At 36.5% G+C, this 15,693-nt stretch overlaps 2 protein-coding genes across 5 annotated transcripts; one reads left to right on the forward strand and one right to left on the reverse strand.

Annotated features, from left to right (window-relative positions):
- The first annotated feature begins 1,067 nt into the window (after window positions 1–1,067).
- Window positions 1,068–6,167, forward strand: LOC111289812 (uncharacterized). 3 transcript variants are annotated; one of them, XM_089767853.1, is made up of 9 exons: window positions 1,068–1,461; window positions 1,564–1,764; window positions 1,855–1,977; window positions 2,115–2,152; window positions 2,272–2,374; window positions 2,463–4,532; window positions 4,804–4,956; window positions 5,366–5,505; window positions 5,646–6,167. In XM_089767853.1, exons 1-9 carry the CDS (start codon window positions 1,390–1,392, stop codon window positions 5,833–5,835), a joined length of 3,090 nt encoding a protein of 1,029 aa, XP_089623979.1. In that variant the 5' UTR covers window positions 1,068–1,389; the 3' UTR covers window positions 5,836–6,167. The 3 variants fall into 3 exon arrangements, with proteins under 3 accessions (XP_089623979.1, XP_022736877.2, XP_089623981.1); XM_022881142.2 differs by having other exon boundaries at window positions 1,092–1,461; window positions 5,366–5,523; window positions 5,646–6,157; XM_089767855.1 differs by having other exon boundaries at window positions 1,092–1,461; window positions 5,649–6,155.
- A 997-nt stretch (window positions 6,168–7,164) lies between these two features.
- On the reverse strand, window positions 7,165–14,875 carry LOC111289813 (protein SHORTAGE IN CHIASMATA 1 homolog). 2 transcript variants are annotated; one of them, XR_016346270.1, is made up of 5 exons: window positions 14,336–14,875; window positions 13,588–13,659; window positions 13,408–13,501; window positions 10,529–13,310; window positions 7,165–8,691 (listed from the first exon to the last, which is right to left on the reverse strand). XR_016346270.1 is itself a non-coding variant. In XM_089767856.1 (5 exons), exons 3-5 carry the CDS (start codon window positions 13,477–13,479, stop codon window positions 8,551–8,553), a joined length of 282 nt encoding a protein of 93 aa, XP_089623982.1. In that variant the 5' UTR covers window positions 13,480–13,501; window positions 13,588–13,659; window positions 14,336–14,465; the 3' UTR covers window positions 8,408–8,550. The 2 variants fall into 2 exon arrangements, 1 of the variants encoding a protein (XP_089623982.1); XM_089767856.1 differs by having other exon boundaries at window positions 8,408–8,691; window positions 13,242–13,310; window positions 14,336–14,465.
- Window positions 14,876–15,693: the final 818 nt, after the last annotated feature.

Below are 15,693 nucleotides of genomic sequence, written 5' to 3' on the forward strand. Positions count from 1 at the left end.
TCTTTAATCTCTTCTTAATTGGGTCTTCAATTATTGTTTTGGTTACTTTAGTATTAGCCATTAGATTAGTCTCATTTTATAGTATATATTTGTGAAGAGATAGATCCATTGTTAAAGGAAAAGTGTGGGACTATGCGTGGGGTAAGAGAGAGAGAGAGAGAGAGCACATGCTACCACGTGTTCCCAAACATTTACAGAGCAATTTGGCCGGGATTTGACCTGCAAGAAAGCAGCCAATAATAAATGTTAAACCTTTTGCGTAACTTGGCACTGCTGGAAATTAATGAGGCTCCTGTTAAAGATGGATCAGATTTGTCGAAACTAAAGTGGTTTGGGCCATCGCGGTCTCATGAAGTAACTCCAAACCATCTAAACCTTGAAATCTCTTTTATCAATAATTTTGGTCAAATCATGGTTTAATCATTTGGCCGTTGCAATAATGCCGTCAATAGTCTTTTTTTTTTTTTGGGGGGGGGGGGGGGGTTTGGTGCAACGGACAATGTCAGTGCCTAATGCTTTGTGAGGCATTTGACATCTTCATTTAAAAAAAAAAGTTTTAAAGCTATTATTTTTTTTAATTCCACTTGATTTTTAACATTCAAAAATACCTTCGCTAAATGCGTCACAATTCGGCACAAAATATATATTATATATATAAAGAGATGCTTTAATGATATGATAAGTAACAGCTAAGTGCTAACTCCTTCAGAACCTTTTTTCATTTACTTTATTTTCATAGTTTTCCCCATGCATAATCGTTGATCAACATAGACGTGACATCATAACCTATTTTACTTCCTATATTTTGCTGAAAAATAAAGTTTCAATTTTAGACAGACAACAGGCTCTAAGCTTAGGATTAAACCATAAATTTAACCTAGAAAAAGCAGGCATTATTTTTTTTTTTGGTTGATGATGCCAATAACCGAAGTGAAGGGTCATATACCACATGATTGGTTTGAAGTTTCGCACCTCGTGCCTTACTGCAATCAAAAGAAAACAACTTTCCCATTCCGCAACTTTTTATTACTTAGAATAATACTACATTTTTTGATTAATTAATATATGCTCTGGAATGCACTACATTTATTAATTGGAATTTGAGTCATCTTCCATTTCGCATTTCTGAACTTCCTGCAGCTTCTATATTCTAAAGTTACTAAAGGGATTAACAGACTGGAGCATCTGGTTGCTTACACAACACTTTTGCATTCCAAAGCTGTGCAGAAAATATCCTGTCTATTTCTGTCCTAAACACAACTGAAGTCAAGTTTGGACAAAGAAGCTCCAGATTAGCTAGCATTGTTTTTCAATCAGAATCCCAATGCGGTGAGTGGGATTTGTAGCAAACATTCACAGGAGAAACTGAAGCATATATTCGACCAAAACATGTTTAAGTCATGGAGGAGCGACAAGAAAAAGATCAAAGTTGTATTTCAATTGCAGTTTCAGGCAACTCAGGTACGAATTAGACAAAAACTACTAAGATAAGTTGAACTTGTAGTTAAGAATTTAGAATTAGGAGTTCCAAGATCTCACCTGATTCTGCATGTTTATTACCAGGTGCCACGGTTGAAAAAGTCTGCGGTAACGATAGCACTGGTGCCGGAGGATATTGGAAAGCCGACACTGAGATTAGAGAAAGTCGCAGTTCAGGATGGCAGTTGTTTGTGGGAGAATCCTGTCTATGAAACTGTGAAACTCATCAGGGAGCCAAAAACAGGGAAACTGAGTGAAAAAATATACCATTTCGTTGTTTCAAATGTATGTGTAGTCAGTGACTCCCTTAGACTTTCTTCTTCTCCATTTTCTAAGTTTCCACTGGGGTTAGCTAATTACTCTGGGTTCTTGCAGGGATCATCAAAAGCAGGTTTTCTCGGTGAAGCTTCAATTGATTTTGCTGATTTTGCAGCAGAAACTGAACCAATTACTGTCTCTCTGCCCCTTAAGTTTGCCAACTCTGGTGCCATTCTACATGTTAGTTCTCTCTCTCTCTCTAAATTAACGTGTGCACTCACACTAAAAAGTGACCCAAGCATTTCAGTTCTATTGATTTTAAAATCTAATATAGTTTCACTGTCAATTTGGTTGTGAAAATTCATGGTGATCCACAGGTGACAATTCACAAAATTGAGGGAGCAGCAGATCAGAGGTGATACAAGGATTAATAATCCATCTCTAGTATTCACTATTTCCATTTTTTCTTCCTTTTCTCCATCCTCTTCTCACTCTTTTTCTTGTTCTATTTACATATCCAACTTTTAATACTAGATATCTTGAAGAAAGTGAAGGTTTGGCCATTTCCCGGGATGGAAGCTTACAAAGCCAAGACAACAATTACACTGTACATGAAAATGACCAAAACTTCACAGAAGTAAGTCCCTACTAGTTTTGGTATAGTTTAGCATGGCTATCTGTTCTATGCAACTTTGCAGTTAAATAGCCCTTCGATTCTTTCACAGGATGGGCACTTGAATATGACCACATATCAGATGCCTCAGAAGGGAACAGATGCTGTCACGACTAAGAAGCAGAAGCATAGGAGAACAAACACAGATTGGTCAGTCAGTTCAACTTCAGATGGAAGTTTAGTTGAGTCAGGTAATAGCCCTGAAGACATCCCAAGAGAATGGCAAGAGGGATCAGAAAATTCTGTTGAGAAACTCAGAAGTGAAAATGCTATGTTATTGAGGCAGGTAGAAGTATCAGAATTAGAGTTGCAATCTCTTAGAAGACAGATTTTGAAAGAAAGCAAACGAACGCAGGATCTGTCAAGACAAATTATCAGCTTTAAAGAAGAAAGAGATGCAGTGAAGATAGGGTTTGAAGGACTCAAATCAAAGAAAACTACAGATGAGCCAGAAATTGAAAGCCAGTTGGAAGCTGAGAATGAGGAGTCAACGGTTCTGCTAGAAGAAATTAAGCAGGAACTGAATCATGAAAAGGACTTGAATATCAATCTTCGTTTGCAGCTGCAGAAGACACAGGATTCAAATTCTAATCTGATTCTTGCAGTAAGAGACCTCAATGAAATGCTAGAGCAAAAGAACAGGGAAATATCTCGCCTGTCCAGCGAGATAGAAGCAAGTACGAGTATTGAAGAGGTGCAATCAAGTTCTAAATGCCAAACAAATGAGGCTGATGAACAGAATGCAATGAAAGAATTCAAAAATGAAGAACAAGATGTCAATGAAGTACACATGATGAAGCAGACTAATGCAGACCTGAATGCAGAGTTAGAGTTTTACAGGAAACATAAAGAGGAGTTAGAGATGCATATAGAAGAACTGAGCCAGGAAAATGAGGTCCTAAAGCGGGAAAATGACAATATCTCTTCCCAGTTAAAGCAAAATCTGCAAGAATCACTGAAGACACAAAATGAATACTCAGAATATTTGGCTACTATAAATGAACTTGAATCTCAAGTGCAAAGACTGGAGGATAAAATCAAGCAGCAGTCAGAAGAATACTCAGAATCTTTAGTTGTCATTAATGAACTTGAATGCCATGTCAAAGAATTAAAGATAGAACTGGAGAATCGGACACAAAGATTTGAAGATGACCTGAATGCCATGATAGAGTCTAAAACAGAGGAGGAACATAGGGCTATCGGAGCAGAGGAGGCATTAAGAAGGACAAGGTGGAAAAATGCTGTAACTGCTGAGCGGCTTCAGGAGGAATTTAAGAAGCTATCTGTTGAAATGGCCACTAAGTTTGATGAGAATGAAAAGATGACCATGAAAGCAGTTGAAGAAGCAAATGAACTGCACATTCAAAAAAGAAATCTGGAAGAAATGCTCCAGAATGCCAATGAAGAGCTCGGGCTACTTAAGGATCGGATTGGAATTGAACGGCAAGACCTTTCACACCAACTAGATCTCAAAACAAAACAAATAGAGCAAATGTCAACGCAACTTAATGATATGACTATGCGACTTGAATATGCACAAAAGCAAGTGAAGGAAAAGCAGGAGGCTTTCTCAAATGAAATCCAAATGCTCAGAACTGAAAGTGAGAAGCTCAAAGAGCAGAAATGCCAATTTTCTGATCAGGCAAAAGAAAACGGAAAGCAAAGTGATGAAACCAAAAAATTGAAGACATCAAATGACAAAACAGAGATGCTGATACAAAGATGGAATAAAGAAAGAGATGAATTGGAGAAAAAAATCACTTCAGCAAAGATGGAAGCAGAGAAGGCGCAGAAACAATTAATTAGTACTAGGTCTTTGAAGGATAAAAAAGAGATGATGATCACAAATTTGCAGTCAGAAATGGAAAACATTAAAGTTGAGTACAATGACTTAAAACATAGCTTGATCCGAGAAGAAATGGAGACAGAAAAACTGAGAAAACAGGTGTCTCAGTTAAAGAACGATCTGCAGAGGAAGGAAGAAGAAATCAGCTCTATAGAAGAAGAAGTAAAAAATAATGGTGGTCAAGCGGACATCAATCCAAGGAGCAGCCGCTCTACCTCAGCTCCTCATGACTCCAAGGATATTACTAGTTTCCAGAAGAAATTAAGCTTGCTTAAGGTAGTTGCTCAAATACAAAGCTTAGAAATTAAACATAGTACTTATCTAGCTGTTATGCATGGAAAAATTACATATTGAATGCAAGATACGTCATATTCAGGAAACATCAATGAAGTAACACATTGATACATAATCTCCTTTATCCAGTCATGAAATGTTTACATCCTATTTCTATGGTTCTCATCTAATCCAAACAACCAAGCTGATATAATAATTTTTTTGCTCTTATTCATCAAATAGAAAAGATTAATAATTTCACAATTTTTGGCAGGAACTGACAAACCTCAAGGAAGCTGCATTGAAAACATCAGCTAATTCAGTTCCAGAGAAGGAAAGAAATCTCAGCAACATGATTGATGAGCTAGAGAGCAGCATGGAACAACTCAAAATTTGTCATTGTCTTTCTGAAGATCAGTGTCAAAAGGTATGTGGATTACAATTAGAAAAATGCATCCACTAATCTCATTTTGAGATTTGTCATGCAACTGGACAGAAATATCTTAGTAAAGAAACAGTTCATGAGGCAGCATTGAGGTAACTCCAAACAATCATAGAAAAAATATTTCGGAGATTAGCAATACATCTCTAAAGAGACAGAATAACCTTTTTATTGAACAGTAATGATGTAGTTGTAAACAATGTTGCCTCTTCAAAACTATATAAATGAATTAATGGAGCAGAAGTTCCTTTAATTCTAGACCTCCACAACTTGAAGTTTTAATGAAGGTCATTTATATCTAGGTTTCATCCTTATTGTTAAACTGCTTCCCATTCCATCCATTTAGTTCTAGACTGTTACTCCATTCTCAAGACTATTAATGTTCAAAATACAGGAAACTACTTCTGCTGGAATCTTTTCAACAAATGTCATCAAATCTGAAGAAGAAGGAAAGTCACAAGACAACATGCTCCATTCTATGATGAGCACTGCAGAAGGCATGTCTTTCTCAACCAGACCAGTACCAGTTGAAAGGTATGAGCATACAATAAGGTGAACATCATTGTCAATCTTTTTTGTCTCAAGAATTACAGCTTATTATTAAGCAATACCTTTACTATAGATGGAGTTTGTCGACTTATCATTTTCTTTTTTCCTACTTTTGATACCTGCAGCAGTGCTAATCTTGCTGAACTGCTAAGTGAAGTGGAACGCCTTAAGGAAAGGAATAAATCTATGAAGTGTGAGCTTAAAGATATGGAAGAAAGATATTCAGAAATAAGCCTCAAATTTGCAGAAGTGGAAGGTGAAAGACAGCAACTTGTAATGACAGTACGAAACCTTAAGAGCGGCAAGAAGAACTAGCATGTTCAAAGATGCAGTATGTTGGACAAAGAATACTAAGCAGGGTGAAGCAGCTGATCCTCTAAACAGCAAATACATGTGTGATGCTTGCATCAAAGTTCAATCAAGGCATCCTTATCATTTGAACTTGTGAAACAGCATTCCTCTTTATTTGTTGCTCATCTCTTCTCTTAGGAACACTGAAAACAAAGCTAAAGCAGCAAATCTTGGATTTTAAGGTTTTAAATGTTTTGATACCTAGAGACCCAATAGCTATATAGGAACCAATTCACTGCCTCCTTCATTTAGCTCAATAAATTAAAATCTAGAATTAATTTTGTGGAAACAGAACTAACAAATCAAGCCTGTCTTTGTCCACGGTCCTGGCATTTCTTCTCTTCAAGTTAACAACTGATTTCACTAAGATGGAGCTTCTGTTTCCTGGGGTGAATATTACTATTAACATAAAACTGAATTAGAAGAGAAAAAAGAAACAACCCAACTACAGAGCCACCAAGCCAGAACACATCACACTTGACATCAATTAAAGGTGTTAACATCAATAGATACTTATGCGCCACAAATGCAGGCATGCAGGCATATTCACACAAACAGCTGCCAGCAGTGCATGCTCCAATAACAAGTTTTAGTTCAAAGATCAATTCATTATGAGTTTCAGGCATGGAGGTGCCTGAAAAGCTTTCTTATAAAGGCCTAACTGCCTATGGGCTACTCAGTCCAATATTTCAGGCCAAATCTAATATTTTTAGCATCAGGAATGTGGTCTTGGAGTTTACTGATAGAGCCCATATGGATAAATTCTTGAAACATTGTGGCAGCTACACCAAGTTGATGGCACGTCTAAAGGATGATCTGCATAAAACAAGTAAATGTAAATGAGACCTAGTATATTTCTATATTATTGCTATTTTCTGACCAAAGAAACTGTTGCTGAGCACAACATTCAAGATCCAACCTGCTAATTCCGCAAATGGTTCCACACGTATATACATTGCACCCCTCTTGCTTCCATCCCAATTATTGATTGCGAAGCTTTTTGCTCAAACCATGAGACCTCCATCACTCCAAACCAGCTTAGTTTGACTTCCACTTTCATTCATTGCAAAAGAGAGAGTCTAAAGGAGAAAAGTGCGAAATTTCAATGGCATACATATGCAACTTTGTCTGTCGTACACTTAAAATTTGATACCAAAGATACTTAACACAAAACTGTCTTGTTCTCTTATCAATGGATGTGCATGTTTGCAGGAGGGAGGACGAAGTCTTTTCATTCTTAGATGAGCTGGTGGTTGTAGATATCTTTTCTGTTTCCTTTCTTCTAGTATTTTTGTAGGAGTGCTACCTCCTTGGTATTTGAAAAATTCAAGAATAGACGGACTTCTTCTCTTAGGAACTTTCGCTATATTTCATGATATCTCAAAAGGGGAAGCAGATGTATCAGAAGGAAGATTCTGCTGACGTAATCTGTTCTTTTCCCTGATTTTGTTAAGAAATTCTATTGTCCAAGGTGACCTTGGTTGTGGATGGGCTAAAAGAATGGCCTTTGAGGGGGTGTTGCACTATGATTTGATGGATCATTTTTGAGTAGTGAGCTTTTGTAAGGTGCTGATCCCTGAGCTAAAACATCCCATAAGAGGCTTTCTTGGTTGCTGGGAGGCAACTTATTGTCATAACCTGTATATGGAATATTATTAGATCCTTGGAATCTTTGTCTAGGATATTTTACAGAACTCAATATATCTGAACCAGTGTTGATCTCAGAAACATATGGGAAAATGGTGTGACTGCCTTTACCAGATGACAATCTTCTAGCAATTTTAGACTTTCTTGTAGAATCTTTTTCAATCCTGGAACCAAAGAGGAGAAAGGAATAGAGTTACCAAAGGAAGAGAAATCGTCACCTGACATTGGACTGTCAGTGAGGTCAATTACTTCACCTACAAGGTCTTTATGCCGATTCTCAAAGTTATTGATGTTTTGCCAGTCCAAACTGTTCAGCATAGCGATCCTTTCTCCCTGACTGTAACCCCAAGTATTATCTTTAAAGGGTACATTAAGTTTGGCCTTTTTTGCTTCATTTAACATCTTAGGACCTTCGGAGATATGAGAATCATATTGCTCAGGAGCTTGAGGACTCAAACAGTGTGTGAAAGTCAAATTCCTGCTTTTGATCAAATATATCATTCAAAGATGAACTGTGCTTTTTGTAATCCTGGAACATCTCAGAACCTTTGGACATCCAAGAATCATATGGCCTCAACAGTCCAGAAGGACTCAGGAAGTTATCTGCGCATTGGTTCAAAGTCCCAAAATGCAGGAATTCATCCGTACTTGTACTGATTCTACAAGGGCTATTTATGTGTTTCCCTTGTTTTCCCTCAGAACCAACATTGTGATGACACTTGTCAGAGTCAGGACTGACACAGAAGAAGAGCAGTCTGTCATTATAGATTTTGAGTCCTCCCGCTCACTGTACTTGCACAAAGCACTAAAAAGAGCAACATTCTCGTCTGGTAAACAATAGTTTTGGACTGCACGGATCCTGCTTTCATGTGACCACTCAAGGAACTCAATAAGCATTCCTCCTGAAGAGAGTATTGCATGAGCAGTCAAAGGATTAATTGAAGGAAATTTTGTGAGGAATGATTCTGCAAGAGTTTCTGAATCAGGCATCTGATGATATAGGCCCCTGGTCATCTTAGCAGCATAGTCAATTCAGTTTAATATAATTTCATCAGTTAACTCATATGAATAAGAACAAAAGAGCTGGAAGTTAATTCCCAAACTTGCTGCTACATAGAGTCCAGCTGAGGATCGGATTACAGTAGAAAGGAAGCCAATTTCTCCCTCGAAGACCTGGAAGAAAAAGTAACTATAATTTATAGTAATTCAAATTACAACAACAATAATTTTAATGTTCAATAAAAATAGTTCAGAATTTTCATCTTTTCTAGAGTACGTCTTCTCTTGCACAACACAATGAACAAAGTTGTCTGCCCTAAGTTTTATTTTAATTTCCAACCTAGGCTATAAGAAAGTCCATAATTCTAGTGAGCAAGCATGAACATCAGCCATTACTACTCCTAATCAGCTGATTCTGACAAGCCAGCTGAAGATGGCTAGGAATGCAAATAAGCAGCATATAGGTCATCGTTACCTTTAAAGTCATTTTTATAGGTCATCATTCCTTTAAAATTCTCTCATGTAGTAAATAGAAGCAAAAAAAAGAATGTTTCACTAGAGGTAAAATAAACCTACTCCAAGGATATTGATGAAATCAACAGAAAGGTACTGCCAAGCATAAACCTAGATTTTTCCGGTCCTAAGCATCCCAAAGAACTCAGAAACAATACCTGACATTTGTCTTCTTGAAACTTAAATACTCTCTTTGTCTAACTAGTTAAGATATGAAAGTTGAAGTGTAAAAATGATGTAAGATGCTGAAAGTACCAGGAAACAGCCACTGAAAGTAAAACTCAGCAATATCAAAATATTAGTTGCAATATTCTCAAAGCATAAAGATGCTTCAACTAAAGTGGCAGCTTTCCATCCAATGTTTCTGCGATCATACCATGTTAGGCAAACTGCACAACTAATTAAGACATGCACAGGCAGTTTTGAGTCAAGTTCCACTACTTGAGCTCCTTCTTTCTCCATTGCAAGAAATTTTTTATGTACTTCTTCCAGATACAATCATTTCCTTATCAAAATTTCGCACGTTCACAATAATTACTATGTCTGTCATTTACAGCTGAGTTAGCTTGCTTTCCACTGCAACTAGCAGAGGCATACAATTGGCTTCTACTTCATCCACATTTTCAACAGATCTCTTATCATACTTGTCTTCAATTGGTACAAAGTTCAGTAGGTCCTCCAACTTCTCATAACTCACATTAGCACCTAGGGCCAGGACTGAATGAAACTCCCCTTCCTAAAACATGGGTAGTGTCAGCAGTATGTCTATGATAACCGCTATGCTTACTGACAAACAATTATATTAAGAGCTCACAACTTAAGAGAGAGACAGCCCCTTCCAATAAGGAAATACTTTTTGCTCAAAAGTTGAGAACCTATCTCTTATAGCAGTCAAAATTTGGAGGTTACTTGATGCGTATAAAGAATTTGCAATTGTCCTCATTCTTAAGAATTAAAAAGGTATCAACTTCAACGGTTAAGCACCAATTTATCGAAATTCAAGTGCCTATATTGTAGCGACTAGTAAGAAAATCAAAAAAATAAAATCAGCTATACACTCCCAACTCGTCCTAAAGAATTTTTCTCAACTTCAATTACACAAGCAACATGCCTAAATTCATACTGAATATTTCAAGGGAGGCATTCTATATCTCTTCCATGCAGTATTTGTTCCTTCTGTTCACCCCAATCGTGCATTTCAACTTTGACACTGAATTGATGCTTTCATTGGTTAATATGAATTTAAGCTATCTTTCAGAACTCATAATGCCCTTCATTCCCCAACAAAAATCCTCTTAAGTCTTAACAGTATGATTAAAATTAAATGTTTTTGTTATAAATTATATTCGAACTTTGTGACACATGATAATCTTTGAATAAAACTAAATTACAGGAATAGTGGCAGTTGAAGTTAATTGCCTACAAGCACATAAAGTAAAGATACCATCAATGAATAGATTACCTTTCTGTGAACTAAAGTAAGAAAGGAGAGACTTACCATCAACTTCTTTGTAATCTGGGGCACGACACCTTCACAGAGTGCTTTGGAAGCACTAGAGCCATCCAGTTCAATTTTCAGAAAGTGAAGATGAGTTGAACCAACCAACTTGGGGGAAAAAGAAGATACTCTCGATGAGCCACACAAACCTCCATATTCCACAATAGCTTCATACTCCGCACAACAAGCAGACTAAAGTTTCAGAAAAGGGGCCCATCCCCACTTCAGATTTTTGTCTTTACGTTTTCATAATATGCAATGTATTGCATTCTTAATCTTTTTGCTAGAATTTCTAAAATGTACGAATACTCAAACTCTAACAAGTAATTGTGCTAGGGGGCTAGAAGTTGGATGAATATTTAGAAACTACTTGGACTGGTGTTTGACAGTAAAATTCCCTGTATGATACAGAGTGAGGGATGTGATCTGGCTATTTCCTTGTCAACCTTGGCACATGCATCCTCAATCTAGGAATGGAGGAAACTTAGTCTTTACTTCGTGCAGCCAAGGCTTTGACATAGCTTGTCAACGTATAAGTGAGTTGCATGGATGCCATAGAAACACATGTAAAAAGCCATTTGCTTAACTGCTCATAATGTGACAAATGCCATAATATCTTCATCTTTATGAGAAGTTCTTCTTCGCACCATTTTTTTCTTAATACACTCCATTAACTTTTGCTTTGGAAGGCTAAGCAATTCAAAATTTTCTGCACGTAAAAATGAGATTAGCTCTGTCTCCTTCTGCAAATAGCTAGATAGCTCCTTTCAAAATCTTCAATCAGAGCCACAATATCATCTGATAATTTTATATTGTGAACCATGATAATCCACTGCTGCACCTGTACACCAGTGGATGCACATGCTTTTACTGAATGACAAGACAAAACATTGGGTAATGTAGCATTTGTGTCGAATGACACTGCTGCAGGTCCAGCATTTTCTCCAGCACTACTTTCTGGGGATTCAAGAAAAATCAAGACCATTGAATTGTGACATAGACTTTAAAAACAATGAAGCCCTCTTGGCATCTTTCTGCTAATTGTGCCAAGTTTCCTGGTTTTGGACATGAAGCATTGGAATGCTATCAGAACTGACGTTCAGTGCTTCCTCATATTGTTCAGTGGCTGATCCACTTAAAGCATCATCTGAGAAAATGAAGTCAGATACTAACTTCCCATCCTCAAAAGTTTCCTGATCAAAGTTGATGTTGTAAAGAGTCTATCTGATGCAAATCTTTATTGTTACATTTATCTTCATCCAAAATATACCAGTCCAAGTAGATAACATTAGATGCAGACAGCGGGTGAGGCTTCAACTCAGACAGTGATTCCTCAACTACTGTGCATGTTAACATCATCCTTCTGTAATCAGAGAGAACAGGTATAGGCAAAGACTTGAATACTTCATCTACCAGCACAATTTCATGATTAACAACCAATTCATTGAAACTCTTTAAATTCATATCTTCCCTTAACATCTGGTTACGCATACTTCTGGTTCATGGGTCATTTGTCTGTTCAGAATCACTTCAAAAATTTGAGATGAGTCCACGTCAAAAATCTGGAATTCCTCAAAAAATATCCAGTTTCATGGGTAAAAAATAATCAGCATCATGTTTAGCAGTATAAAATTCAGAGTTCCCATTAACTTGAGGAGTTTCCATCATGCATATAAGGTTCACATCCATGAACATCTCTAGGAATCCCACCTCAGGTTCGGGAAATTGTTTTGATAAACAGTGATCAGAAAGAAACTATAAGATATCGTGCCCAAGAGCTCCTCGCTGTCAATAAGCACATTATTTTCTTGAGTCCAGAGCTGGGATTCAATAGATTCAAAAACAGAAGGAAGTACATCATCCAGAGAATGACTTGTCATAATACGTGGACTTATTTCATCTACTTCCAAAAATGACAGGTGCTATGTTGTAAAAGCACTCGATCACCAAAAGAACTATCCTCTTTCAGCATATAATTATTTTGCTCCATATTGTACTCTGAAGTAACATCTTCAACTGAATAAACAGGTTCTTGAATCTTGTCAGAATACTGCACTGTAGGGTCTGTTTCATCCCGAAGAAAGATCCAATTCAAAGAGACCAAATTATTCTAAGACTTTTTAGGATCACTAAAACTCCGTAAAGCAGTGACATTAATATTTCTTCTTTAAAACACTGCAGATTTTTCCTATCTGCTACTTTTTTTGAACAAAATCAACTGAAAATGATGAAGCATCTTTCCAGACACTTAAACAGCATTGATTTACTTTTCCTTCTTTGATCAAAATAAATATATCACTTGCATCCAAGAATCAAACAAGTAATATACAAGCGAGATATGGCTAAAGCTGCATGTTGGAAACAAGTGAGCGAAATAAGAAGGTTAGAGGACTTTTGGAGAAACTACAATCCAACAGTATACTGAGCAAATTAAGACCAACCTATCGGCACTTCAAAATGTTAAGTAAATATCTAAAACACTAAGGTAGCCATTAAAATTTATCATTAAATCAGAAAAATTGCAATTTACTTTAGCCAAATTAAAAAGAAATAAACTTTAATATTTAGTATAATTCACCGTAAGATCAGAAAATCAATTTTTCTGCAGCCACTAGGAAAGAAGGCTGAGTCTAAGGAATTTGGAGGAAGACTAGAAACTCCAATTCTAACATATCATTCAAGACTTTAAAATATAAAATAAATTACCATTTACCTGATTATTATCAATCTCTGGAATTCCAGAGAATGTCTCAATCTCTTTCTCTGAAATGTGAGCAATGCCCTGCAAAGAAATATATAATATGTATGCAAGTAAAAAATTTTCAACTAGGTGCTGTACTGAATCAACTTTCAAATATGTAATGGACATTTTATTATACCAAGAAAGTATCCAGCTCTGGTGTGTCAAATAGGATCACCTCAAACCGCCACACACGGCACATCCTTATCATCTGCACTGGTTACATTATCCTTCTGCATTGGCATGAATTAAGCTTTATGGAAGATCCTAAAGAGAACGAAATAACAGTGAAACAAGGTCAGCATTTTGGAAATCTAACCTCCAGAATTTCAGATCCAAAAGTTATCTGACGCCCTGTTTCCTTCTCCTCATTACAAACCATAGCTTCTTTCTGCAAATCAAGAAAATCATCTTGCGGTAACATGGCCAAGACCGTCTTAGGCAAAGCTTCTGGATTATAAGGATTTTTCCTAAAGACAAGTTTCACTAGGAAAAACAAAAGTAATAAAAGCATCCAGTTGTAAGAGAACCTCAACTATCTCTATTTTTCTTAACAACGAAATGTATAACATTACGTTCTTCATTTCTAATCTTTCAAGAGAACCTCAACTCTCTAATATCCATATTAGTTTTAGTTACTGATTAAAATTTCAGGAAGAAATTAATTACAGTGCATTTTCGTGGTTTCCTCTTCAATCACGAGTGCAGAATCAAGCATCAAAGTAGGTCAATTCGAAGTAGAGAAAAAAATAAAAAGAAAAACATTATGCATGATTGAAAAGAGATTGTTTCTAGTAAGAAAATAGATCTCAGTAATTTTCCATTATTGAAGAACTTTTATGCATCGACAAGTCATCAATCAATAGAGAGAGCGCTCTCAAGAAATAAATAACGTTAAAAGTGGAGTCTCTTCATTTGAATCCAAAACCGAAATAAATGCTAAAAAAAATTCATCATGATCTTCATAATTTACACCATAATCGTAAAATTTTCATTTGAAATAAGTAAAACCTAAAATCGCATCCAAAACTAAAGAGAATCGAAATCATCGTTATAGCTCAGAGAACCTGGCGCCGATACTTCCACTTGCAGACTGTGAATCCTCGAAATCTCTTAAATCGACCTGAGGAATTGCTACGGACAAGAAATTGGAGAGAGCGGCGTCTATCGGATATCTTTCGGTTTGGAGAGGAAGGTTGAGGAACGGATCAAAGTGGAGAAGATCGTCGTTGAAGATAGGAAGATACGAAGGAGGCAAGTGAGGGGGTGGTAGATTGAGGAAGCTCAGGGTTAGGGTTGGAGATTGAGAGGTGGTGAAGTAGTCGGTGTTGAGAAATTGAGCTCGCATCGCGGGTGGTTTCCACGAGTTTGTTTCAGCTCAGTGAGAGGAGTTTTGGCCTTCGGACGTGAAATTTAAGTTGGCGCCTAAAAGATTTGATCTTATTCCAACGGGAGGGTCGCCGCTTGAGTGAGTGGCACGCTCGATTGTTTCCATCCTTGGCAAGGAATCCTTGCCTTATTTTTGTTTTTTCTGTTTTTTTTTTTTTTTTCAGTGAAACGAAAATTTTAAGCAAAGGTTTGCCAAAAAAGGAAATTTGGGCAGCGGTGTCTTCGGCCTAGGCCTCCTGTGATTGATTTTAATTTGAACCATTTTGGGGCGTGAGGTTTTGGAGAATACAAATTTTATAAAACTTTAATTTGAACCATTCTTAAATGATTTTGGATTTAGATGATTAGTTAATGCACGTATACTTAGTGAGTGTTTGATAATGTATTAAAAATGAAAGTTTTAATAATTTTAATTTTTCAATATGTTTATTAACTCATATTAAATGCTATTTAATAAAAAAAAATTTTAAAAATATTGAATTGAATAAGTAGATAATTACTTAGTCGTAGTTGATACGGAATTATTTACATATTGTGATTATATCATATTTTATATAAAATATAATGTCTTTGTTTTTTACTATAATTTTAATAGATTAATTTTAAAAACATAAACAAGACAATCCTAACTATAAACTGAATAGAAAGTGTTGTTTCATTCAAACAATGGATTCCGTTCCTTTCCCCCGTCGCTTTCAACTGAAGAAGAAAAAGAAAAAGTTCATCGTGGTAATAAAAAAGTTAAAAATAGCCAAAGCAATGGTAAGACCTCATCCTTACCGGCCTAAAAATTAATATCATACAAAGACTCTCTACTGGGAGCCAGTTATGGGGCACTCACACCGTTATACTATCAACCCGACAATGATGGTGTGGAAAGAATCAGATGATGATAGTCAAGATGCGGATCAAGATATCCCAGAAGACCCCAACAACATGAACATCACATTCATAAAGAGCAATAAGCAGTGCATCAGGGTAAACTGGGTTAAAACCCTCATCGTCAAAGTCTTTGGTAAGACTGTGGGCTGCCAAT

This window comes from Durio zibethinus, chromosome 11, assembly GCF_047325235.1.
Source record: "Durio zibethinus cultivar Kanyao isolate XHJ-2024 chromosome 11, ASM4732523v1, whole genome shotgun sequence".
Lineage (NCBI taxonomy): Eukaryota > Viridiplantae > Streptophyta > Magnoliopsida > Malvales > Malvaceae > Durio > Durio zibethinus.